Source organism: Equus przewalskii, chromosome 15, assembly GCF_037783145.1.
Source record: "Equus przewalskii isolate Varuska chromosome 15, EquPr2, whole genome shotgun sequence".
NCBI classification, from domain to species: Eukaryota; Metazoa; Chordata; class Mammalia; order Perissodactyla; family Equidae; genus Equus; species Equus przewalskii.
Window position 1 is genome coordinate 85,873,070 of NC_091845.1, and position 26,616 is coordinate 85,899,685.

Genomic DNA, 26,616 nt, shown 5'->3' on the forward strand with positions numbered 1-26,616 from the left:
AGTGTCCTGTAGCTAGTTCACCGACAGAGCATATATCCAGGTTTGCCTCCAGAATTTGTTTCATAATTCCCTCAGAATTGTTATAACAGCTGTTCAGTTATTATACGCCCAACATAGAGTTTAACACAAACTGTCAACTTGAAAAGTGAAGAAAGAGCAGAAGCCTTTCTACATCCAACATAAACATTGCTAATCGTTAACTATGCAAATAACCATGACAATAACGAGCGCTTCTCTGTTGCTTTGATAGTGAATAAAATAACTTCGACAGTTGTCTTTTCAAAATCTATTTGTGAAAGGAGCAATTTGCTTTGTGTCTCAGCTCCACAGGAAGTTCACTTGGAGGTTTGACGGAACTAATTATTTCTGAACTTTTGAATTATTAATATTGGCTCCGGATATGCAAATCAGACTGTGCTAACTTCGTCCAGCAGCACCGCACTGAGTCAGAAGCTCTGCCAAGCTGCTGGCAAAGAAGTTCTGCCAAGCTGCTGGCAAAGAATTTCTGCCAAGGGATCGGGCCCTTCCACAGAATGGTAAGTTACAATGCAGCTCACGTCGCTCGGGTGTGTGAGGCGATGCCGGACCTCCTGTTAGTTAGGGGTTTCTTTTAAAAGAGGCCTGTGAGCGGTTCAGGTTTTAAGTAATGTTTAAATAAACTGTCTGAACTGTTGTTCATAAGTCCATGTAGAACAGCCAAAGAAACTAACAGGAAATCAATTTTTTTCCTCTGCGCTTATTTTTTACCAAATTTAGTGTCTTAATTGCCAAATACTAAATTTATTTTATTTAAAGAGGTTTGCTATATTTGCTAATGTTTTAGTTATTTATATTTCAACAAAAAGAGTAATTGGATTTGTTTAAATAAATATAACTATTTACGGAGAAAAATTAAAGTTTCTAAATCATATGAAATAATCTATAATATATATTATTTATATATATTATTTTATATATTATTTTATGTTATTTTATAATTATTTTATAAATTATTATATATTATTATACATATATAATATTTTCGTTTATAAAATACAATGTTAGAGGGAATTTTAAGTCATTCTAAAGATGAAATTCAGCATTTATGTTTGTAAAAATTATGTTATTCAAGAATATAACTCACTAAGAAAAAACGGAAAATTGCAGAAACCATTGCTATTATGACTTCTAGAACTTTTTATAATTAGTGAAGTATTTCAAAGAAATTCATAAACACATAATTTGATACCACAATATCACTTTTTAATACCTTGACTTCTGGTGTAATTTCTGGAATATGTAAACAATGAAGTCATCAACATTAAATTATTGTATCTTTTCAATGTGAATATATTTTTTATTCAAATTATGAATGAAAAACTAAATTTGTTAAAAAAAACTCTTATTATCATGTAAATTTGCCTTAAGGAAGCAGTTAAGAATTAAAATTTCATAAGTGTTTTTTGATTAATTGTGATGATTATAAGAAAAAACAGTTTAAAAGCTAATAAAATATCAGATATTTTTTGTTTCAAAAATGTACATTTTAAAAAGGATGAAAACAATTAAAGTGAAAGAAATATTATTCTCAAATTAAAAATGAGTACTACTGATCTGCTTATGTGAGTAAATTAAATACTGTTTGTGGCTTAGTAACTCTAATGTGTTTAAATATATTTTTGGATGTATAATTAAAGGTTTTACTTTAATTGCCAATACCTAAAAAAAAACTGTTAAAAATAATTCATCTGCATCACGTATAACCTATTTATCATAATTTCTATTTCCTAAAAACTAAAATTGAACCACTAGAAAGCAGAAGAGATAATATTAATTTCACGAGGGAATTTCCCTTCAGTTGGGGACTTTGTGTAAGGGATCAGCTCACTTCATTAATGGAGTGGAGAATTGTGATGGCTGCTCTAAAAACACACCCACATAAACATCATCCAATTTAGAATTTAATACTCTAAAAACTGTGGGTCTTGGGCAGTTAAATTGGCCTGCAAATATTAGACAGCCTTATATTTATAAACCCAAACAATTTGTAAGTATTATGGATTTAGGAAAATTATTTTAAGAATGAAATAAATGCACCCAAAAAACAGATTATAAAACTTAATATTTTTGTAAAAATAAATTCAAATAAATATTAAACTGTAGGAGGGGATCCAAATATTAGGAGTGGTAGGTTTACAGACGATTTTGCATTCTTCTTTTTGCCTATCTGCATTTTCTGAGAGGGCGTTACATAATAACATGCATTTTAAAAAGCTATTTTTTAAAAAATGAAGGCAGAAATCACTCTGAGAGGCAGGACAGCGGTTACTAGGCATTCGTTTTCCTTGTTCCAGTCCTTCATTCTCTGTGCTGACCAACTCCCTCACTGTCAATGCCAGTGGATGACTCAGAAACAGCAGAGCTCTCTGTGGCTCCAACACAGCCCCTAACTCACCTGAGTGTAGTTATTGGTAATCTGCTCCTAGGGATACAAGTCTTCACAGCTATATTTTCCTCCCATGGTGGTGAAAGCTTTCTGCTGTGCATAAGCTACTGACATAAGTCAGTACATTTAAGAACCAAGCAGGCAGAAAGATAAGAGTTATGAATAGAAAAAGAGGAAATTCAAAAATGAAACAAATGAATTTCTTGCCTAAAGGAAACATTCTATTGCCTTAATATGCACCTGAGTGTGTGCACCAGCTTTTTGAGTATTCCCAAAATAACAAATTTGCCCAGAACTAAGCCTTGAGAGACTCCAACATTTAAAGCTGGGACAAAGAAGGATTAGACCACAAAAGAGACTGCAAAGAGAGAAGGAGGACAAGAAGGTGATTGCCGTGTCATAGGAGACAAGGAAGACAGTGCTTCTGGACGTCGCAGAATTGAAAGCAGCTGGGAGAAGAGTTAAAAATAATAGTGAAAATTATTGATCTAAAAAATAAAGCCCATTTTTTTGTGTGTGTGAGGAAGGTTGGCCTTGAGCTCACATGTGTTGCCAATCCTCCTCTTTTTGCTTGAGGAAGATGGCCCCTGAGCTGGAATCCTTGTCAATCTTCCTCTCCTTTGTATGTGGGATGCCACCACAGCATGGCTTGGTGAGTGGTGTATAGGTCTGCTCCTGGGATCAGAACCTGGGAACCCTGGGCTGCTGAAGCAGAGCACACAAACTTAACCACTGTGCCACTGGGCTGGCCCCAAAAGTCCACTTTTTAAAAAAAAGACCATTGAACTTTTTGCTGTATTTCTAGGAATTTTAAATTTTTTAATATTATCAAATACATGCTGACTTGGGGGAAAAAAAAAATAGAAGGTCCAGATAAACTGAAAGAAGAAAGGAGATAATAAAAATTATCTGGAATCTCATCACTAGGGATAAAACTATTAGTACTTTGGTACATGTCCTAGACTCTCTGATGTTTACTAATTTCAGATGTAGATTTCTAATTTTGGTGGGTGGTGGTGGTGAGAAAGATTGTCCCTGAGCCAACATCTGTCACCAATCTTCCTCTTTTTGCTTGAGGAAGATTGTCCCCGAGCTAACATCTGTGCCAATCTTCCTCTCTTTTTTGTATGTGGGATGCCACCACACCATGGCTTGATGAGCAGTGTATAGTCCACATCTGAGATCTGGACCCCGGGCTGCCAAAGCAGAATGCACAAACATAACCACTATGCCACTGGGCCAGCAGTTAAATTAACCTTAATTTTTAAAATTAATCCTAGAAGATACATACTAAATTTTACCTTCTACAAATGTGTGTGTAAATCACAGCTACCACTGCTGCAGTTGTCGATTTTGAATATTAGTCATATTGTATTTAGTGTCAGCTTTTATAGTGAAATACAGCAATGGGCTTAATTTGCTGGACTTACTATTTATCTGACCTTGGAGGAAATATTTATAAAAATGTTTCATAAACAGTCAAGGGTTTCTGTTCATCTCTCCGCTCAGCAGGCATTTACAGACCATCTACTATCCGGTAGTCACTGTGCCAGATGTAGAAGATAAACTACGAGTAAGATAAAGTTGTTAGAAATGCTAACAAGCTCTGTCTGCAATGAGAGCATAAAATGGGGGGACCTACTTTAGACTGAATGTGTCAGAGAGCCTATCTTGGGAGACCTACGCTTTAACTGAGTTCTGAAAGAAGTATAGTTTGAGACAGTATGTTATGGGGCAAGGATCACAGGGGGAAAGGTCAGTGAGAAGAGATTCAGTGAACTGAACATCAGGAAAGGTCTCTGTGCGTTCAAAGAACATGAAGAAAGATGAGCAAGGAGGAGAGTAATGCCAGGGGAGGTGGATGTGGAGCACAGGACCCAGATCATGAAGGCCTTGAAGGCCCCATCAAGGATTTCATACGTTATGCCCTTGACAGTGGAAAGTCATTTAAGTCTTTAGGTTGAGAGAGTAAGATGATCAGAATTTTGGTCGCAGTTTTTCAAGATTGTTTAGCTATCGTGTCAAAGGTAGATTGAAAGGGGGCCAAAGAAGTTGTGAGGAGACCATAAGAGGATGTGATGTAGTCCAAGATAAAGAGGTTGGTGGCCTGGACTAGAACGGTGGTGAAGGCGACGGAGCAAGAGTGACGGATTTGAGAAGTATGCAGCCATTCTAGCCAACAGGCCTTGGTAGTTCATTCGTTATTGGAGGTAAGCTAGAGATGACGTTGAGGATGTTGCTTAGATCTCTGAGGTGAGCACCTGGGTAAATGGTTGGCCATCGACTGACTTAGGTGGGGGCGCAGCAGGATCAAGAAGGAAGTCAGAAAGTTTAGTGTCGGATTCCTGGAGGCAGAAGTGCCAGGAAGAGGTCAATCAGCAGTCATGAGTATAAAAATCTAGAGTTTAAAAGACAGACCCAGGCTGGGATATAAATCTGAGAGTTGTTGACATATATGGTCATTAAAACTAGAAAGTAGATGAGATCATCCAGGCCGAGTCTAGATGAAGAAGGAGCTTAGTACTGAGCCCTGAGGAACTCAACATTTAACACTTAGGCCAAGAAGGCTTAGGCCACAAAGAGTCTGCCAAGAACAAGCAGAGAGGAAGAAGGAAAGCAGCAGATGGCCATGTTAGGGAAGGCAAAGGCAGGGGGTGTGTCCAGAAGGGATGGTGAGAAAAACAGCTGAGAAGTCCAGGAAGGAGAGGAGAGAGAAATGACCATCGAACTGAGCAATCTGAGGCTATTTTGGTGAGGGGTATGTCAGAAGACAAACCGGAGCAGGGGGAAAAGGGATGGGAGGTCAGATTGTCAGTGAAGACAGCTCTTTTGTAAATTGAGCTATGATGAGGAGAGAAACGTGTGCGAAGAGTGTTAGGAATAGCTGTCTATGTCTTCTTTTTCTCAAGACTGATGAGACCAGAGTATTTAAACGCTAGTGAAAAGGATGCGGTTGAGATGGAGAAGAAGGCCGAAGAGACAGGAAAGAGAGAAGATAGATAACATAGGAATCTTGAGAATTTGAGAATGAATTGGATCTGGAGTAAGCCCAGAGGAAGAGACATTCTCTGTCATCATGAGAAGGGTGGAGGAGAGGATAGGTACAGAGGCAGGAACCGGAGAGTGGACACCCAACAAACGGGCTCCATCTCAGGGAGCTTGAAGGCAAAACTATCTGCTGCAGATGCATAGGGTGGAGTAGGCGGAAGAGATCTGAAAAAATTGCAAAAGACATGAAATTGAGAAAGCTAATAAATGGCTGGGGATGTGAGACAGCAGTTCGACTAGACAACCTCAGAGGTGTCTGCTTGGTTCGTCAGCAGCCTTCATGTGTCCACTGCCTGAGGAGGTTTCTGTCCAGCTGTGTCTACAACTGGACTTAGTGGCAGGGTGCCGTGGCAAGACTTGAGGAGAGGCTCAGAGCAATTTAGGATGTTTTAAATTAAGTGATTAAAATTAATATCAAATATTGAATTCATCGTATCTACAATTCCATGAATTATTTTTGTAAAGAAAACACTCTCAATATACCAGCAATCTTTAACTGAAGAAACCACTTAAATTGGACAAAAGTAGCTATGAGTTTTCCAGATGCCTTCAGCACCCCAGATTCTGCTCAATATCCACACACTTCCCAGAGAAAGCAGCTCCGGTGCATTGTTCATATTTTGCTCTATTTACCAAAACACAATATTGAAAGAATCATTTGACTGCAACTAACACTCAGAATGCTATTCGCCAAAGATATTTTTATAAAATTTTATTTTCAGCTTTGCTTTTTTCTCACTACAAGTAAGTAGGATTTAACACTTAACAATGACAATCTAGTACATTTTTTAAAAATTCAAGTTCTTTAAATGCCCTATGTAAACACAAACAATCTGGCCTCATTACAAGAGAGAAGATGACAGGTGAGCAAGACGTGAGGTTTGAATGAATCAGATTGCCTATTTTCACAGCCCCTATTTGGAAGGTGCTATGATGGAAGGCTTTTTTCTAGATGTCTGACCTCAGGAAGATATTTAGTTTTCCAAAACTCAGTGCCTTCATGCGTAAAGTGAAAGTAGCAGCAATTCCCACTTCATTATGTCGCTGTGAGTATTAAATGAGATAATCCTTGGAAAGTGGTGAGCATAGTGCCTGGTTCACTATAAGCTTTCAGTAAATAGTGGCTGCTGTTATGATTTCTAAGAGTTTTCAACTTCATATTTTAAATTGTAAAAAATCATGTTTTAAAACTGGAATTCCATTTAAAAAATTTAATAAAATAAGCACAATTCTTTGACAATATGGAACAAAATAAAAGCTATTAAAATGGGAAGACTGGAGTTATAAAAATCCCTGTTTCCTCTTGTAGATTATGGTTCCATTCAGTTTAACTCAGCAGAATTTGTCAAACAACTCTGATTCGCTGGCGACCATGGTACGTCCTGGAGACACAGAAATGAATTAGACTCTCCTCATCCCTTACTTCACTGCACTCTTCCTTAACCTCTTTGCTGTTTGTCAAGTCCTCTATGTGTGTTTCCACCTCAGGGCCTTTGCACGTGCCTTTCTTTCTCTCTGGAACTCTCTTTATCATTATACATGTATGTATTTTTTTATTCTTCCCAAGAGAGGATAAACCATTTGAGATTAGGAACTTCACTTTCCTCTCTGCTGTTACTCCCAGCGCCTAGCATGCAGTTCAAAGGTACTCAATAAATATTTGTTGAAATAATATATTAGTGACATATATGCGTATACTTATATGTCTATATATATATATGCACTCCTTGCTAATGTAACCTGCTCTCCATAGTTCAACTTTGCAGGGGTTTTTTTTATTATTATGCCAAGCACGGTTTTCTCTTTAGTCACAGTCTGGTGTTTCATCCTTGTATTTTCTCTCTCCTTTAGGCACTGAATACAACTTGCACGAACTGGCTGGCTGCAGAGGCTGCCCTGGAGAAGTACTACCTTCCCATTTTTTACGGGGTTGAGTTCATTGTGGGGCTCCTCGGGAATACTACTGTTGTTTTCGGCTACCTCTTCTGTCTGAAGAACTGGAACAGCAGTAACATCTATCTCTTTAACCTCTCCATCTCTGACCTGGCTTTTTTGTGCACCCTTCCCATGCTGATGAGAAGTTACGCCCACGGGAAATGGATGTACGCGGACGTGCTCTGCGTGATCAACCGGTATGTGCTTTACGCCAACCTCTATTCCAGCATTCTGTTCCTCACGTTCATCAGCATCGATCGGTACCTGCTCATGAAGTATCCCTTCCGGGAACACTTTCTGCAAAAGAAAGAGTTTGCTGTCTTAACCTCTTTGGCCATCTGGATTTTGGTAACCTTAGAGCTATTGCCTATGCTTTCTCTGATAAACCCTGTCACAGATGACAACGACACCAAGTGCAATGATTATGCAAGTTCTGGGAACCCCAGAGACAACCTCAATTACAGCCTGTGTCTAACCTTCTTAGGGTTCCTCATCCCCCTTTTAGTGATGTGCTTCTTCTATTTCAAGATTGCTCTTTTCCTGAAGCAGAGGAGCAGGCAGGTGGCGACTTCTTTGCCCTTAGAGAAGCCTCTCCACCTCATCATCATGGCGGTTGTGATCTTCTCTGTGCTCTTCACGCCCTACCACATCATGCGGAACGTGAGGATCGCTTCCCGCCTGGGGAACTGGACGCAGCACCAGTGCACCCAGGCCATCATCAGCACCTTCTACATTGTGACCCGGCCTGTGGCCTTTCTGAACAGTGTAATCAACCCTGTCTTCTATTTCCTCATGGGAGATCACTTCAGGGAGATGCTGATGAGTAAACTGAGGCACCTCTTCAAATCCCTTACATCCTTTAGAAGATGAGCTAACAGGCTGATGTTTTCATTCAGGGAAACGGGAGGTGCTCGTGTAACAGAGTGTTATACACATGCAGCTATAAGCCAGCTAGAATTTGATTCAACGCATAGACATAAACCAGAGAGGGCCACTTCATTGCTCCTGTTTTAAAGACATGTTGTACCCAGCGTATGTGAAAAGAAGAGGATGGGAAGTCTTCACTGGTTTCTTCACCTAAGATTTGAAAGGAGTTGGACTAGCACTGTCTAACGTTTGAGCATTTAAGTCCAAAATCTTAGGTGTTGTAAGGACATGGTCAATCGGTGTAAAAGGACTGGAAGATTAATAAAACAGAAAGTTGTCTGCATTTAATCCAGATTGTAAAAAAAATTGCATTGGCAACATTCTGTATGTTGTTCTTATGCATACGATCCTGTAAGTTTACGTGAGAACTGAGTAACAGAAGATTAACATGCATGATTAAATGTTGTTGTTAGCAGCTGTGCTCTTGAGCAAGTTTAAAGCAAACGGTAACAGCAACAAGCAAGAAAGAATATAATGAGTTCAAGGATGCTTGTAAGATATTTCTTTATATTGATCATGAATTCGGGTCCAGTTTTAATTATAAGTCCTTTTTTTGTTTTTAGTGCAAAGAATCATGTCAAATAGACCCTAAAGAGAGAATTCAACAGAGAGGCATGTCTGAGCTTGGCTCTGAGGGGTTTAAGTGTAAAGGATTTTATGAAAATACTAGACAGAGATACGAAGGAGAGTTACAAAACCCTCAGAGTTACAGAACACAAAGTGTCTATGAGGAAGCCCAAAGCAAGACAAAACAAAGCAAAACAAAATGAGTATGTTGTTTTTATGATGATTGTACCATCTAGCGCTTTATTATCACAATTTTATTTTTGGTGCATGGAAATATATTAAGTTCCTTGGCCTTCCTGCTCTTGACTACATAGTAAACTTTAAAATATATAAATATCATCGAAACAGCAAACAAAAGGAAATGAAATGTAATAGCAAAATTTGTTGGGTTGATTTTCCCTTTTGGAAGGAAGTCACACACAGTTTCTCCCCCATACACAGTTTTTCTAGTGAGCAATAGATACTTTACAAGGACAAATTTGTCTTAGAGAGAGTGACTCGCATCTGGAGTGAAGCTCGTTTTCATTGAACACTATATATGACCATTGAAGGAAATGTTCTAAACAAGATGCACTTCATGAAACTGTGGAACACAAGGAATATTTATGTGCATATAAATGTAGATTATCAGAGGAGGGTTAGTTAGACACCATTCTATGCCACAAACCAAACTAAGGAAAACAAAAACCAAGTGCAGCATTAGCTTTTTAACGTCAAATGACTATCATATAATAATTCACTTACTATATGCAATAAAATGGGTCTGTGGCCACTTGTCTACGCTCCTTTTCTTGAGGTCATTATCTGTAACATGAAAGATAAAACAAACATGCGCAAAGACATGGAAGTCCATTGTCCTTCCCGTCTGAGATAATATTCCTGTTCTGGTGATATCATATTCTGATATTGCCAAAACTCAAAATATTCCCAGTTAATGCTTCTACAGTGCGAGCAACTGAAATATTGTAAAAACACATTATTCACAAAGGACTTATTTTCTTGCCAGCATTAGGCTTTAAGATATTTTTTTCATGCCTTGTCTTTATAATCAATATTTTAAAAATCTCAATGTAATTTTATAACTGCCTGATAATAAACTGAAAACAGAATCTCCTGAATTTCCTCCTCAGAAAAGGCCCCCAAAGGGCCTTAGGAAAGGAGTATTTGATTGTTTCTGCAAACTTATCAACATACAATTTAAGGAGTGGCAGTGGTGGACTCTTTCTAATAGCATGGTGAAACATTTTGTAAAACCATATACTCTTACATAGACCCTGTAACCAAAATCTTAAATAATTTCATAGCACATTTCTTAGTTCTTTTCTTGCTCTAATCTGTCATGTGGTAACTTAATCCTTAACAGACCTGTACTAAAATTATAAGAGCCATTTCATCTGCTTTTTAGATGACTAAGAATCACGGACAATAAATAATGGAAATCCTTTCTGGGTTTGTGATTTTCAAAGGAAAAACTGCTGGGCTTTTGTATCGTGTCTTTTCACTGGCTCCCTAGTGTCTTGAGAATCACGTCTAAACTATTTGGTCCAATATTTTGCCATCCGAATCCACCTACTCGTCATGCATTCTCACATTGTTGTCATAAACTATACCCTCCAGCCAAAGGTAGCTACTTCACTTCATTATATTCAGAACTCTCTTCACTGTGTACACCTGGATGCTCACGCCTGTTCCACCATGCCCACATAGAAAAATCCTAAGCATCTTTTAAGGCCCATCTCATCTGTCACTCTTTCTTAACGTCATCCTTTAGATCTTCTCCTCCAAAAATCTGGACATAAATCCGTCTGCCTCTGGGATTTCAGACTGCTTTTAAGTACGATTTTTATGAAATGTATTTTTTTTTTTACCCTATATTACACTTGTTTACCTTCAAGTCAACTCTAAGTTCTGCAAATGGAAAAATCATATCTAATTTTTTACTGTCTTCATAGCGCCTAGCAAGGTACATTTTAAATGATTGTTTGTTATGCATGAATATCTTAGAGAACAAATTAGAATTCAATGCTCCTTTTTCGTGTGCATGATCAAGCTGTTTTTGTCATCACCGCTTCTGTAAGTAATACTATTTTACAGGACGAATAGAGCGTATATACACAAATACAGGCGCCAGCCATTGCCCTGTCCCTTGTATTATCCTCTATACTTTTGAGCATAGTTTTAATGGATGCTTAAAAATCTGTGTCTGCTAGTTCCAAATCTGGGTCATTTCAAAGTTGGTCTCCATTGACTGCCTTTTCTCTTAAGGATGGGTCACAACTTCCCGTTTCTTCATATCTCATAAATTTGGATTGTATTCTGGACTTGATGAATAACATGTTGTGGAGACTGGATTCTGTTCTGCTCCATCGAAGAGTCCTGATATTTTGTTTCATGGCTGAACTCAAACTCCAAACTCTGCAATCTCAGTTCAGTTATTTTAGCCTTAGTTGGGCTGCTTAGAATCTACCCATCACATCCATAGTTCAGAGGTCAGCTAGACACTTGAGCAGAGTTTGTATACAAGATGTAGGGTTCCCTTTCTAAGTCTCTCCTCTCAAGGATCTCCCTTTACTTTTGAGCTGCTGAGTACACCTTGAATTTGTCCTTTGCTTTCTCGTGCCAGATAGAGTACAGGTTTCTGTCTGAATTTTAGCAACACTACATAGGCTGATGAGGACCTTTGCCTAGACTAAAAGTTGTTAACAACATAAATGGGAGTGCCACTTAGCTCCTTTTACTTCTTCCATTACTGACGCCCTCCCCGTGTCTGCCTCCTTTTGCTCACTCTTTAGTGCCTTCCTCTGGCTGGTTGTTTATTCATTGCTGGAGGTTACAGATGTTACTTTCAGGAAGTGAGGTTCCCCAGGAGTTACTACACCATTGCTAGAAACAGAAGTAAATATGCTTAACTAGATTATATAACTCTACACCCTAAATAGTTTAAATGCTCACTCACAGTTTCTAAAAATTCCTAAGGCCTGATTTCATCTTGACCATCTTTTGACTTTAGCTTCTGCATTCGTTCATGTTTCCTCTCTTTTCCCTTGTGTCAGCTTTGGTTTTAAATTTAGCCTCTGCAATGATTTCCAACAGAAGGCAGTTAAAAGAAACGCAATAATTTTACTGAAAGCAAATGTCACTCACCACCCATTGTCTTGCCTTTTGCTGTCTATCAGCCTTCCCTCAGCCTAGGTCCCCACTCTGCCTCATAAAAGGTAATTTTGCCCCACTTTGAGACTTGGGCACTGAAAATATTTGAATGCCCCAGTGGTCTTACCAAAGAATTTTCTTCAACAAATGTAGGATTGTCCATAAAAGAAATTCTTATTTCAAATCCAAAGGAAATTGAAGTTTCTCCCATCTTACAGATATACTTCTCAGTTTTTTATGATAAAGATTTAAAACATTCTTATCTATTGTAAAAGGAAGGGAAGTGTGTAGGGAAAACCTCCATTCTCCTGGAGAATTTTCCCCATCAAGCAGTTCTCTGCAATATCAGCTGAGTGTCCTACAAATTTAACTCCATTCTGACACTATCTACCTGGAGAGAGCATCAGAGCCCACAGATTAAGAGGTCAGTCTTATGAGACTCATGAGACATTGTCCCACTTCAGCTGCCCATTGAAAGTAGTAGGTCCCCAGGTTACCCACAACGTCTGTCTGACTTGGCTACAAATTGCAGCTTCTCAGGACTCCCTCATCTGGTCTGATTAGTTTGTTAGAGTGGCTTGTAGAACTCGGGGAAACGCATACTTACATTTATCAGTTTATCAAATGATATGATAAAGGGTACAGATGAACAGCCAGGTGAAGAGAAACAAAGGGTGAGGTCTGGGAGGGTCCTGAGCACAGAAGCTCCTGCCTCTACGAGGTGGGGTGTGTTATCCTCCCAGTACATGGATGTGTTCACCAATCTGGAAGCTCTATTATCGCCATACTTTTGGGATTTTTATGGAGGCTTCCTCATATAGGAACGATCAATTATAACTCCATTTCCAGCCCTTCTGCCCTCTCTAGAGAAGTAGGGGGCAGGCCTGAAAATTTCAAGCTTCTAATCATGGTGTGGTCCTTCTGGTGACCAGCCCCCATCCAGGAGTCCAGGATCCCAGGAGCCCACCCAGAGTCACTTCATTAGAACATAAGATGCTCCTACCATTCTTATCACTTGGGAATTTACAAGAGTTTTTGAAGCCCCATATGAGAGATGGGATCAAAGACCAACATATGAGTCATGCATAGCTTAACAATGGGGATACATTCTGAGAAATTTGTCGTCAGGTGATTTTGTCATTGTGCGAACGTGATAGAGTGCACTTACACAAACCTAGATGGTATAGCCTACTACACACATAGGCCATATTACAGGCCATCTTACAGGACCACCTTCATATATGCTGTCTGTCATTGACCAAACATCATTATGCAGTGCGTGAATGTGTCTACTCGCTATTATCTCACAGGAAGGAAGGCAGTGGAGTAAGGCACACTGGACAAAACACAAGAGTGATGAGAATTCAAGTAGTTAGACCACTTCCACAAACACTTCAGTGTTTACGTGCTAAGATGGTAATTTTGAGCCCCGCATAGCTTCTTCTCACTTCTGTCTAGCGCCTCTCTGCTGTTGAGTGTCATCAACAGGCCACATATTTAGTCAGCTAACTATGAACAAGAGCGATTAACTATAAGCGTTGAATATGTCAGGATATAAAATAACATTTACAAATGTGCATTTATATAAAAATACATATTTTTTCCCCCAGAGCTGTCTACCATCACGTGAAAGGGGTTCTTTTTTATGTCCTTATAATGTGGAAGAATGTAGAAGAATGTATAATGCGGAAGAAGGGTTAGGTTCCCAGTTGTCATATCTCTGACTAGATTCGTATGTCCAAATTAGTGCGGAAACCCCACTTTGGTCTTGAGTTCAAGCTCACATTCAGATCCAGGCTTACCAGTAACCACGCAAGTGCTTCCATCCCCATTTGCTGTGGATTCCTGTGGGAATACTAGATTCGTTGGAGCCTAGAGGAAAAGAAATGGGATAATTCAGGCACCAAATCCCATCCTAAGCCATCAAGACAATAATGGTAATAGCAAACACTTAGGTAGCACTTAAAGTGTACCAGCCACAGTTGCTCTAGCATGTTATATATTTTAATTTCTTCAACTCTCACCAAACCCCATGAAGGTTACAGATGAAGAAAGCAAAGCATGGAGAGTTAATGCCTTGCCGAAGGTCCTACAGCCAATAAGGGACAGGGACAGACTTCAGAAACCACACTCTTGGTCCCCAAGCAGTAGACCAGAACTGCATGGAAGTTCATACACTTCAGGGCCATTTTTAGATTCTATATAAGGATGTTTACTTCATAATTTGTCATATCATTTCACCCCAGTGTTGTCTTACGACACAGTTCTAAGGAAGACAACTCAGGGGCGATGTGACAATGAGTTTTAGAACGGGCTCTTGAGTCACAGTCTCACTGTATTTACTCATGCAGGATACTGCGTTCATTTAGAATCTTGAATTTAATCACGTGGTATGGAATCCATGGGTAATGTTTTCACAAGATACAATAAGCTTAAGCATATGTAATATGTCAAAATAGAAATTTCTCTAAATAACGATGAAGCGTATAACGTTTATAGGAAGCTGGCTTCTTGAGTAATGCAGTTTTAAATCCTATGACCCAGAACCCTGTGAGTATCTTTTAGGGAGATTTCCAAACAGAATCAATGACTCATGTTCATATTTTGACTAAATGCGAATAATATGGAGACTATTTCATTAGAAAATTTCCTTTTCTGGAGCTTCCTACTGAAAGTAACAATGTATTCAAATACAAAATTTGCTCTTGTGCTATATAACATGTAATTAGACTTATTAACTCTAGCTGTAAATATATTGATTTGAACTGATTCCTAAAGGTAGTAAATTATAATCCTTTCCATGTCTCATTTAAATCTATGTAGATCAATACTTGAAATGCATAATGTCATACTGATGTGTGTGTGTATGTCACATGAAGAAAAGGAACAAGGAATGTGCTGTATAAAATTACTGGCTTTGTCTTGATAACTCGTTAGATCCCTGAGAACCTGGCCATATTGGCTGTATTGTTGTCTCCAATGTACTATTGGGGAAAGGCTTTCGGAAATGAAGAACGCAAACTCTCAATGACAATCTCTTTTGAAATTAAGTCCAAGGGATGACCCAAATTTTAATCCACTAAGACATAAACAAGAAAGCCATTTAAAAACTACTGTAAAACATTATTTTCAGTGAGAAAACACTGACATGGGGAGGAGAGATTTTAAATTTGTTTTCCTAAAAGTGTAGCTTTCTTCATTTAAGATTTAACTCTTAAGAATACAAACTGTTTAAAGTGAATTTAATGAAAGCTCATTTCAGAGCTTTCCATCTAAAGTGCACTGAGTTAAAATGGAGAAAAGTACATGTTTTAAAAGTCTGCATTCAAGCTAATTTGTGGTAAACTTTAAAATTATTATCACAGGGGAAAGGATAAGGGGATACATTCTGGGACTTATTAACAGTTGCTGAAAAAGCTGACGTCCCAGCTTGTATTTATTACCTTGCACCCACTTCCTGTGGTTTTCAAAGGATCAAAAACTAAGTAATAATATTTGATGTGTTAGTAAATTGGCACATTCTACAAGACTTCTAATGTATACAATAGAAACTATTACCTCGACTTTAAGCTTCAGTTGTGTCCACAGCTGGGAAAAAGGCTTGCGTTGGTGAGCTGTGGAGCAGGGCAGCGTGCATTTTATGTGTATGAAGAGCTCCACAGAGGAGAGTCCATCACTGATGAAAGAGGGTAAATTCAGCCCATTCTTGTCCAGGACAAGGCCTTAGACACAGGAGATGGGTGATTCTCCGTGCAACACAATGTGGGTCACTTAGATTTTTCTTCTGGCCCAAGTCCTGCAGATTCGTGCAGATTCCTGTCTGAGTTCTACGGAGAAAAGTGGATATAAACTAATTCAAGGGGTGTTGTTTCATTAGAACCTTTATAAAACATGGAGGGACAAGCAGCATAGCTTTTGAGCAACACTCCTCCCACACACGGACATTAGCCCAAACCCCCATATAGTGCAAGATAAACATAAAGAAGAAAGATTCTCCCACGCTTAACCCTCGGAACATCAAGCTTAAACTTAAACGAAATAATATCCTCTGGCAACGGTGGTGGTTTCTGTTAGAATTTATGATGCCAGATCTCACCGGAAGTACCCATCAGGAGCAAAGTGGTTAGTCAGATCAGATTAGCAATTAGATTCAGCGGTCTCAGCAGGATGCCATGAAAAAAAAAATCTGCAACAGAAGCAGAGAAGGTGGAGCTGGCCCAGTGGCTTAGAGGTCAGGTTCACTCGCTCCACTTTGGCAGCCCAGGGTTCGCCAAATCAGATCCTAGGCACAGACCTACACACCACTCATCAAGCCATGCTGTGGTGGCATCCCACATAGAAGAACTAAAAGGACTTACGACTAGGACATACAACTATATACTGGGGCTTTAGGAACAAAAAAAAATAGAAGGGGAAGATTGGGAACAGATGTTAGGTCAGGGCCAATCTTCCTCACCAAAAAAAAAAAAAAGAAGAAGAAGAGGAGAAGGAAGCATGAGCATAAATGAGACAGATCCCAGTGGCCTTACATAAATAAACCCTGGGCAGGATTTTAGACATGCTGAGGTGGTAAAGCATAAGCAAGAAAAAGTGTTGGTATTCTGTGATTCCATTTATGCTCATAAATTGGTGGACCTGGAGAAAATCTTGACCTACATATATAAATTTGCTGTATAGAGAGATAAATACATACGTTTAATACATTCAACAAGAAAGTAAACTTCACTACATCAACCATGCAATCATTTAGTTCCTGTCACATTTTCTCCCATGACAAGAATCCCAATTCTCAACAACATAAAGAATGATAGATTTACAATATCACATAATTTCTCTTTCTCTTCCAGCTTACACACAAAAAGCGTCAGAATGTCAATATTGACACTAGCATAAATAATGTGATTTATAAAATCGTTTTAAGATAGATATTTTATTTTTCATTTATTTTTGTCCTTAGAATATACTTACTAAAGATGGATAGTCTATCTCATATTTTAAAGTCAGTTAGAATAGTTTCTCTCAGTGTAGTTATATCAGTAACTGGATTCACTTTTAGTTTCATTCTTTGCACTTTTAATATCAGCATATATGGTAGGCAGTCGCCAACGACCTCCACCTGTCCTTTTCTTCCTTGACGTGTGTGCCACTCTCCGCCTTAGAGATGGAGCTAGTCTCCCCACATCTTGAATCTGGGTTGGCCTTGTGCCTGCTTTGACCAGTAGAATGTAGCAGAGGTGATTTCCTGGGATTTCTGAGTCCAGGACTTCAGAGAACTGCCAGCTTCTGCTTTCTGCTTTCTTCTTCTTGAATCTTCTTGGAACCCAGACATCAGGCTTGAGGAAGCCCAAGAAGCCTTGATGATAGACCCATGTGGAGAAGAATCATGACCCCTAGTGAGAGTCTCAGCTAAGCCCCCTGCAGACAGCAAGCGCCAACGTGAATGGAGCCATTTGGACCCTCCAGCTCTGGAGCCTACTCTTCTGTGATTTTGTAAAGTAAATTTAAAAATGGCCACATATGTCTTGAGATCTCCTGGCTTTCCTACCCACTCACCCATTTGTTTAACCTGGAACTTCTCTTTCCTTTAGTCCCATTGACATACATTGTCCTTTTCCATTTGGATGCTATGCCCAGAAGTTTCCCATCAGAATGGGACTTTGTCCTAGAAGACAGCTTCAGCTGATTAATTTTGAAAATTCATAGGACCCCTAATTGTTCCAGGAACTGCACTCTTGACGGTGGAGCTCCTGAGCTCACTCAAGATGCAGGACTTTACGATCCACCCCCACCCCACCCCACCAGGTTGCGGCTGCTCTTCTCTAATTGGCCCGTCACTCTTTCAGTGAGTAATTGTTGGCAGTTTGGGAGTCCTCCTGTTTTCAGGTCCATCAGACTTCATTCCTTCCATCTACTTCCTCCCTCTCCAGCATTGTCATTATTTTCCCAGTTACATGATTCGGTTTGTGGGGATCCTGTATCTCCTAATTTGACTGAAGATGTTTTGAATGGAGTTTTGGTTTATTATCCTAGTTGCTCTGTCTGTTTCTATGGTAGCAAATTGGGCATTTGCTGTTGTGAATATTAATCAACTCATCCCACAAGTGAGGGAAAGGTAACCTAGGGGGTCTAACAGAAAATCAGACAGATTTGGATTATAATCTTAGTTGTGCCACTTACTAGCTATGCGCACAAGTTTCTTAGGATCTCTAAATCTCAATTCGCTCTTCTACAAAACGGGCATAACAGTGCCCTTTTGCCTTACAGTATTACTGTAACGGAGACAGGACGTGGCGCAACTAATGTAGTTAACACGGGGAACAAACATAATAAGCATTCTGTAACATTCACCACATTTATTACTTATAAGTGACTTCAAATGTCTCTATGAGAGTCCTAAAATCTAAGATTAGACCAAGTCTAGGAATAGCACAAAAAAGGGAAAGTAATTATTTTAATCTCTTCCGCATGTTTTCACATTGAACATTTTCATCAAAGAAAGCACAGAATAGCAGGAGAAACATTCTCTGTAAAACAATAGTTATCAGGACAGTTACTTGTCATTATTGAGTGCCTGTGCTGGGTCTGGTGATCTGCATATGCTCATCCATTGAATCCCTAATGCAACCTTTAAAGTTAGGTGTTCCCAGTCCCACCCCCATGAAGCAGTAAAGTATCAGAGGGCTCTAATAAACCACCCAAGTTCAGCGCATGGAAATTTGAAGTCCACTCTAACTGATTCTGCAGGACTCTATGTTGCTGTTATACAAGCAACAATGGAAGGAACTTAGCTTCAAGAAAAGAGGAACTCAGCCTGACCTACTGGGGAGAGGAGTAGAGATGGATGCTCTTTGCAAATATTTGAATAATTTTCATAAGGAAGAGGAATTATATTTCATCTGTGATGCTTTACAGGGCAGAACTTGTCCAGTGGGTAGGAGGTAATCAGAGTAAAGTTCAGCTCCAGACAAGAATAAACTACGACAGTCTGAAAATTGGATGGGCCACCTTGAGAAGTGATGTGTTCCCCATCACTGGCTGTGTGCTGTGTTATTGGTGGTGCTGTAGAGTGTGCATGTCTTAGACGGCCCTGGATGACCTCTGGGTTCCCTCCTACTTGGAGAGTCTATGACTGTAAGTACTGCTCCAAGCATAACAGAGGCCTGAAAAAAATCAAACCAAACCTTTAGGTACCTTAGGTTAGTTTGGACATTCACACAAAAAAGAAAAGCAGCCACACGTCCACGCTTAAATCACCCTCTCTTACGTTCAAATTGCCACTGCTCTCCTGTTCAGAGTCCCTTCACACCATTTAAAGTTATACAGATGGAAAATCAGCTAACATCTACTGAGAGCTTCTTATTTGCAGGATCTAATGGTTCAAATATGTCCATACGTATTAAACCACTGAATCCGTCTAACAAATCCATGAGGTAGGTATATTAGCCTCATTTTACAGATGCAGACATCAAGGCACATCAAGGATAAACATCCTGCCAAGGGTTACAGAGTTAGTAAGTGAAGGAGAAAGGATTTGAACCTAGAGAGGCTCAGAGTCCACACTCCTATCACGGAATGGAGCTGATGATGGTAATAATAGAATTAATAACAGCTGCTAGGAGCTAAATGTTTCCTGTGTTAGAGCTAAACCCTATACTCTGCTCACGACACTCATTATCTTCTCTAATCTTATCCACAACCCTAGGAGACAGCTGAGGAGACTAAGCCACAGCACAGTTACGATCTTGTGTCCACAGATGGTAAATGAAAGAAGGATTTGAGCCCAGGAGGATGTAATTCCAAAATCCCTGTCCTTATATTCTGTGCTCTCCATATAATTTTGTGCAGCGATGGTCTACACTTCTTTTGGTGTGGTCCAACTCTATCCTGATCTCTCTCTCTCTCTCCTAGGCAAACGTGTCTCACACTTTCATTCATGCTGGTGCAATGAACTGGCAACCCCCCCACCCCCCAGGGAAATCAGCACATGTGGACCTGAAAGGCGACTGTGCATCCTGGGCTCACTCATGCCACCTGCTCTGGGTCTCCCTTAAGCAACTTTGCACCAGTGACTGCGTGGCATCATCTTTCAGGGAGAGTTATCTGCAGTGACTGTTTGCAGTTATTAGAGTTCAAAACCCTAACCTGACGGGGAAACGAAGACGGCGTGAGATTTTAGGCATGAGTTAATTTCTGATTTTATTTTCCCGACACCAGAGAATTTACGACATTTAGACCATTAATCATATATAAATCTAGCTCTAACTGGAAAATTCCATCTCGATGCCACCTTAATAGGACTTGATGATATTTATCTCCAACCATTTTTCCTTTTCACCATTCCTTGGCTCTCAGTATTTAATAGCCAATGCTTAGTCAAGCTGATTTAAGGATTTACCATCTGGATGTTGCATTTCATGAAAAATGGTAAAATAAAATAGAGTTCTCATTTCTTTCCTAGTGTACTTCCAGAGGCCGTGGTACTAATGACTACTCACAGAACATGCAGAGTCCCACAGAGACTCTGGTGGCCAGGACAGCCATTATCATTACCAACCATTACCAAACAACCATAACTGTGTTGGCCATGCAAAGTACATTAATAAGGAAAGTGCTGATAAGGCTTTCTGTTTTACCTTTTAATATTTGTCTTTTATCCAAATATGATGTTGAATAATAATCTTTTGTAGACAAAATCTCTCTTCCTGATTTTTTTCCGATACATTAACTCTTCAAGGTCATGACTAATGACTTTCTCATGACCCTGAATTTCCTGGATTCGTTTACTCAGTGCAACTGAACAGGTCATTTCTTCACATATCTTTGAGTCTCAATAATACAAACTGTCTCAATTGGCAATGCTAAAGATTATGAATGAAAGTGATAAGGAAAATTTAAAAATGTGAATATATAAACACATCTCTACCATCTGTGCTACTGGATGAATACTATTCAAAGAGGAATACAAATGAGATTTGAATTCCATGATGTTTTAAGAAGAGATTTTCCTTTCTTGAAAACACCTCAATCCAATATTAAAATTACTTTGCATTCTCAGAAAAATAAACAGACTGGCACAGGCAACAGCATATTATATTAGATGGGGATGAGAAATTGCCTCAGAATTTGTAATTGATCTTGAATAACACACACACACACACCCTCTTGTGAAAATCAAGAATTGCTATATACTTTTCTTAATTTATATATCATTTATCTTCATTTCTGCATCATTACATAAGTCCAAACTAAATCAATGTTTTACATACGTTAAATGCTCTATTAGGCACCACACCAAGAGAACGACTAACAGTGAATCACAGAGCTGGGGCTCAGACTCAAGTAAATTTTGGAGGAAGGTGCCCTGGTGTCTTCTTGTTCTCTGCATTTTTTTCTACATCTGAAAACGTCCTCATTAAACTTTCCTCTCAGGTGTTTTTTTAGTAACTTGCCCCCTGACCCGGCGTAAACTGTGGCTGTTCCTGTGGTTTATCACCAGTCACTCCAGTGGCACGGACTCTGTTCCGCTTTATTCGTTGCCCGGAGCCCTGGGATCAGGGTGCGCGAGGGAGGCAGAAAGCTCCCATTCTCAGACACACACAGACCTCTAAGGTCTGGTCCTGTGTCCTGTGCAACTCCCCTTCTAGCTGCAGGTTGAACTTCTCTCTTTTGAGAAAACGACACTTAAATCATGGCGCATTCTGCCTCTTGTGATTGCTAATCTCAAAGCTTGGTGGTCTTTGCATTTTAGAAAACTGCTCCTTATGTATCCTTTATTTCTCATAACTCTGGCTCTCGCTCTAGTAAGCGTTGGCCTTCGATATTCTTATTTATGCAATAAGGATACGTAGGAACCAACCAACCATTTGTTTTCAACTCAGTCTATTCCCCTTCTGCGGCAGTAAATGCCCAGATCCCACTCCTTGGCATCGAGGCCATGTGGGAAGGCGGTGGGAAGTTTCAAGTGTCACCCCCAGGGTGTATCTTACCACATTTCTCCCTCTAGGTCCTCTTCAAAGAGTATTTACTTTAGTCCATCTTTAGCACTTCCTTAGAATTTGGCAACTATTGTCCTTGTCTGTTTCTTCAAAACATTCCCAGGATTCAGCAAGATTTTGTGGATAATTGAAAGACTTCTCACCTCCCTCCTCTGGAGTTCACTGTGTATTTAGGTAGAAGGCCTAGGAGGTTTCCTCTGTCTCTTGTGGGTAAATAGTCAATTCCAGATTGTTTTCGTATTCTTCTCCTTTTTTCTCTAGGGGATGACATAGTTTATTTCTTGGAGGAGATTCAGCATACATTGGCATACATTGGCGGGCAGACGCGTCTCCTTCTTTTCCTCACTTTCTCTCAGTCCTGTGCTGGGGTCTACTGCTACTTGCTCATCAGCCTCTAGCCCACTTTGACCCACAATGGTGGGTCATCCCCCTCCACCTTCCCTCTGCCGTGTCTAAGGTCACTTCACATCCTGTTTACCCCACCTGTAAGGTCAGTGCAAATTCCCAACCGGCTCTCTTGTGCTCTTCTTAGGAATACATAAAACTTTGGAAAACTCTTGAAAACTCTTCTGTGCTGGTCCAAGATCGTGAGAGACTTGGGGTGGGGTCTCTGTGGCCGTTTCTAAGAAACATCTCTGATGTAGTTTTCTATTGCTACATGATGACGACTGGTTGGGAACATGCACACCAAAAGGACTTATCTTTGAGGCTTGTGCTCCCTCAGGCTCATAGAAAACTTGTGTCCTCTGTTCCAAGACCCCCACCAAATCCGTCTGCGGTCTGCGTCTACACCATCCAGAGGGCGGCTAGGCTGAGGGCAGGGCACAACATGCCATCTCACTCACCCTCGGTTTCCAAACTCTAGTCACTTCCCCTCGGATAATGCTCTTCCCACTCACTCTTTAAACCTCATCTCCTTTTGTGTGGGAAAATACTCTTATCTCAGCGTGCATTTATCCACAAATTTATCCTTAAGGCTCTATGGCTAGCAGTCTCCAGAGGCTTAGCCTTCTGTTGCTCAAAAACCCTTTGTGATCTCAAAAAGCTTGGCTCTTCCAAGCCTTGGCTTTCTAAATGCCTTGCTCACAGGAGTTTTAACATATCTCATCGGGAACTCAGTTGATTTCCTCTTTCTCGGCTGCGTGTGCCCTCCCCCAGAGGAGGAAAGCCACCTGCTTGATGGGTGGAAATCGTGGCAGAAACCAGAAAGTGCAGGAGGAAAAACGATGGTTATTTTCTCCAAATTATATCCTACAACAAGAGGAATAAGGCAGAGGTTCAGGCACTTGGTAGCTGCTTAAAAAGTATTATTCTCACCCACTCCTCAAATCACTAAATAAGACATCTGTATTATTCCTAAGATCTCTAATGCTTTCCGTAAGAGTCAAATGTCCATCTCTTCTATAGAACATTCTCCCAGAAAACTGGGAATATTTTTTCTTAATAGATGGCCATATATCCTAATCACAATTCCTAAGCTTATAAACAAAGAAATTAAAAGCAACATCAATACAGGAAAAGAAAAATAAATCAACGTATATTCTGAATTCTGCAACTAAAAAAAATCAGAGTAACCTCAAGCCCTACCAAGTCCCAGAGTTAGTGTGACCTACGAGTTAGCTGACTGCTACGAAGGTCCCTGTACACAGATAATACGTCTCTTTTGAGATGTGGTCTGTTTCCTTCTGTCTGCCAACATCATGTATTCATCGGTTTCTACTACTCTTGTCTACAGCATTCTAAACCATGGGGGTGTGCCGTCTCTCTCCTATAGTGCTACTCTCTCCCAGCCATCATCCGGAACAATAGAGACTATATCTGGTTTGTATTAGTCAGGGTGAAAGCTAAGCTGCCATCACAGAGGATTCAAACAATACTGTGGTTCAAAGAAGTTTACTTTTTTCTCATGTGCCAGTCCAGCAGGAAACAAAGGACAAGATAGGTAGGTGACTTTGCTCCATAAGGTCCTTCAGGGACACAGGTTCCTACTATTCCATGGCTCCATAGTCAATGCAATTTTATCCATATCTACCTGGACAAATATCATTCACACCCTCCACATCCTTGTTAAAATTTGCAGGAAGGAAAGAATGGAGCATCAAAGACCTTCTTTTCTAAGGACACAAAGTACGCATCGCATCTATTCCTTTCTATTGGCTAGAATTTAGTCCCATCCCCAATCTTGACTATAAGATGAGAAATACAGTCTCTTGTTGGTAACCAACAGCCCAGCTAAAATTCAGGACATTCTATTATTGAGAGAAATAAGGGGAGAATTGCTATAGTGGGACAAATATTCTGGCACCAGCTGTGGGTGTGAGCAACTGAAGCCCAGAGGTTTTCTCCATGCGCCCGTGAGCTAGGAAAAGTCTTCGAGCAGAGGAACCTCTGGCTCTGTGCTTCTCAACCTTGGCACTTTGACATTTTAGGTAATTCTTTGCTGTGGGGGCTGGGGAGTGGGGCTGTTCTGGGCATTGCAGGGTGTTTAGCAGCATCCCTGGCCTCTAACCACTCCATATTACTAGCACCCGCCACCCCCAGGTGTGATACACAAAAATGTCTCCAGGCATTGCCAAAGATCCCCTGGGAACAAACCAGTCTGACTGAGAACCGCTGTTCTGGCTGCAAGACGCATCTCAGAGAGTGTCTTCTTTTAAGGTGCGTTCCTTTTGTTTTCAAATAAGCTACCCCGGTGTCAGAATTTTCCACAGGAGTCAAGCTAATTGTATTTCCCCATCATTTTCACTCCTTCAACAAATATCTCTTAAGCACACACTAGATACTAAATCACAGACTTCATGAAGCTTGATGGGAAATATGGAGATGAATTAGCAACTGAGTCCTCAGAGCTTCGTAGTCTCATAAGAAAGATAATACGTGAAAAATATTATATGAGCTAAAAGATATATAATACCAATCATACATGACAGAGAGTGAGATGCGTCCCTCACATTGTCAGCTTCTTTAGAACGTGCCTGCTGTCCAGTGAAGCTGAGATGACAGTTTTTCTTTTATTTGCTGTTGGGATGACTGAGTTATCACTGAACCTTGTGTTTCCCCCACATTTTGACCTCCAGATGTCCTTCCATAACCATCCAGAGGCAGACATCACTACCAAGCTCTTCTCTACTAACTTCCCCTAGACAAGGACAAGAAAAGGGGAAATAATGTGGTTGTCCGACAATCTACTTAAGACTAGCACTTCATATTTTAGTCTGGGGTCGTTTGGTTCAAGCAACAGAGTCGCACAGGAAGTACCTTAGGCGAAATGGAGAAACTTGTTAGAGGGTGCAGAGGGACTTCATGGAGCCTGCAGGAAGAAAGTATGTCCAGATTTTACGAGAAACCTTTCCAGTGCTCTCTCTCTAAAGGCTGGTAGAGGACTGCTTTTGCCAGCTTTCATCAAGTTCAGCATGGATAAATCTAGTGTTTATCTTTAGAATGTGGAGACAACATGTATCTAGTGACCTCAGCTTTGGGATTTGAGCTGTAATTATAAGACAACATGAAAATGGCTATAATATGTCTTGTTTTACTTGCTAGTCTGTTTCTTTCACTGTGATATATTGATCTTTAAAATCTGAAATAAAATTGTTTCATTTAGTAGCAGGATAATTTTTGTAACTGGCCATGCAGATGTTAACTACTATATGAAACTTCCATTTTCCATTTTATTTTTTGTCACTTAAAAAATCTAATCAGTATGCTTCCACTAGTTTTACTTATCTTGCCAGACGAGCGAGTGAAGCCGGTAAAGAATTTGTAATAACCAAAGCGTAATTATTAAAGAGCTTCTCTCTTTTAGGTATCCCAGTTTCTGAGTTCTTCTCTTACCCTTGACATTTATACCTTGGAGAATTAGACTCTGGAGATATGGTGGACATGGAAATATCCCTTTCCACTGCACCCCACTCACCCCTAATAAATCATCTCAAGCCCTGTGATTAGGGACTCTGCTCCCAGAGAAACTCCTAAATGGGCAAGGACCACAAAACCCCATCTTCTTGGCCACAGCAGAACGAACTAGGGTTTAATATCTGACCCAATCAGTTTCTCTCTCAAAGAAAGCTCTTGGAGTAGAAGACCAAATAAGGATAACAATCACATGACAAAATTTTTTGTTACGTGATCAGCAAAGAAGACAATGGCCCTCTTCGGGATAGAGCAAAACAAGAGAGTTCTTAGGATACCGGACATATGCCCCTAGAAGTTTGAGTACATATATGAACAGCATGACATAAGACGTTTCTTACCCTGAAGATTGAGCAGATGAGGAGCTTGCTGAATTAGTCCACATCAGTAGACGTGTAAGAAGAAGCCACAGCAGTGTAGCCTTTATCAGCTGGCAAGGACATGTGAGTTTCCCATCAGTCAAGGACATTAGGTTTGAGCCGTTTTACTAGTCTCCAATCCAGAGGGCCATCCTCTAGGTAAGACGATCCCAGGAGCAAGCTGGAGCTGTGAATGATTGGAATAAGTCTGCCAGAAAGCACATGACCCACACGAGACAACTCTATAGTGAGGGCGCTCCCTACTGGCTCTCCAAAGGACTCGTGCTGTGGCCACACA

The 26,616-nt window shown here is 40.0% G+C and overlaps 1 protein-coding gene and 1 long non-coding RNA gene across 5 annotated transcripts in view; one reads left to right on the plus strand and one right to left on the minus strand.

Moving 5' to 3' along the window:
* The first annotated feature begins 281 nt into the window (after positions 1–281).
* On the plus strand, positions 282–10,374 carry SUCNR1 (succinate receptor 1). Of its 2 annotated transcripts, XM_008521183.2 has the most exons (3): positions 349–536; positions 6,783–6,848; positions 7,325–10,374. In XM_008521183.2, the coding sequence occupies exons 1-3, from the start codon at positions 534–536 to the stop codon at positions 8,276–8,278; spliced, it is 1,023 nt and encodes a 340-aa protein (XP_008519405.1). In that variant the 5' UTR covers positions 349–533; the 3' UTR covers positions 8,279–10,374. The 2 variants fall into 2 exon arrangements, with proteins under 2 accessions (XP_008519411.1, XP_008519405.1); XM_008521189.2 differs by lacking the exon at positions 6,783–6,848 and having other exon boundaries at positions 282–536.
* Positions 7,578–26,616, minus strand: part of LOC103551625 (uncharacterized) — a 28,065-nt gene continuing 9,026 nt past the window's right edge. For 2 of the 3 annotated variants that reach the window (XR_545039.2, XR_011527633.1), the window contains 4 exons: positions 26,301–26,505; positions 15,611–15,879; positions 13,855–13,924; positions 7,587–7,705 (listed from right to left, as the gene is read on the minus strand). This is a non-coding gene — a long non-coding RNA (uncharacterized lncRNA). Of the gene's footprint in view, positions 7,706–9,646; positions 9,707–13,854; positions 13,925–15,610; positions 15,880–26,300; positions 26,506–26,616 lie in introns of all 3 variants that reach the window. The other variant, XR_011527634.1, reaches the window with a different exon arrangement.

Coding starts and splice junctions, on each gene's coding strand:
- SUCNR1 (XM_008521183.2), top strand. Junction 6,849..7,324: donor CTGATTCGCTGGCGACCATG/GTACGTCCTGGA, acceptor TCTCTCCTTTAG/GCACTGAATACAACTTGCAC.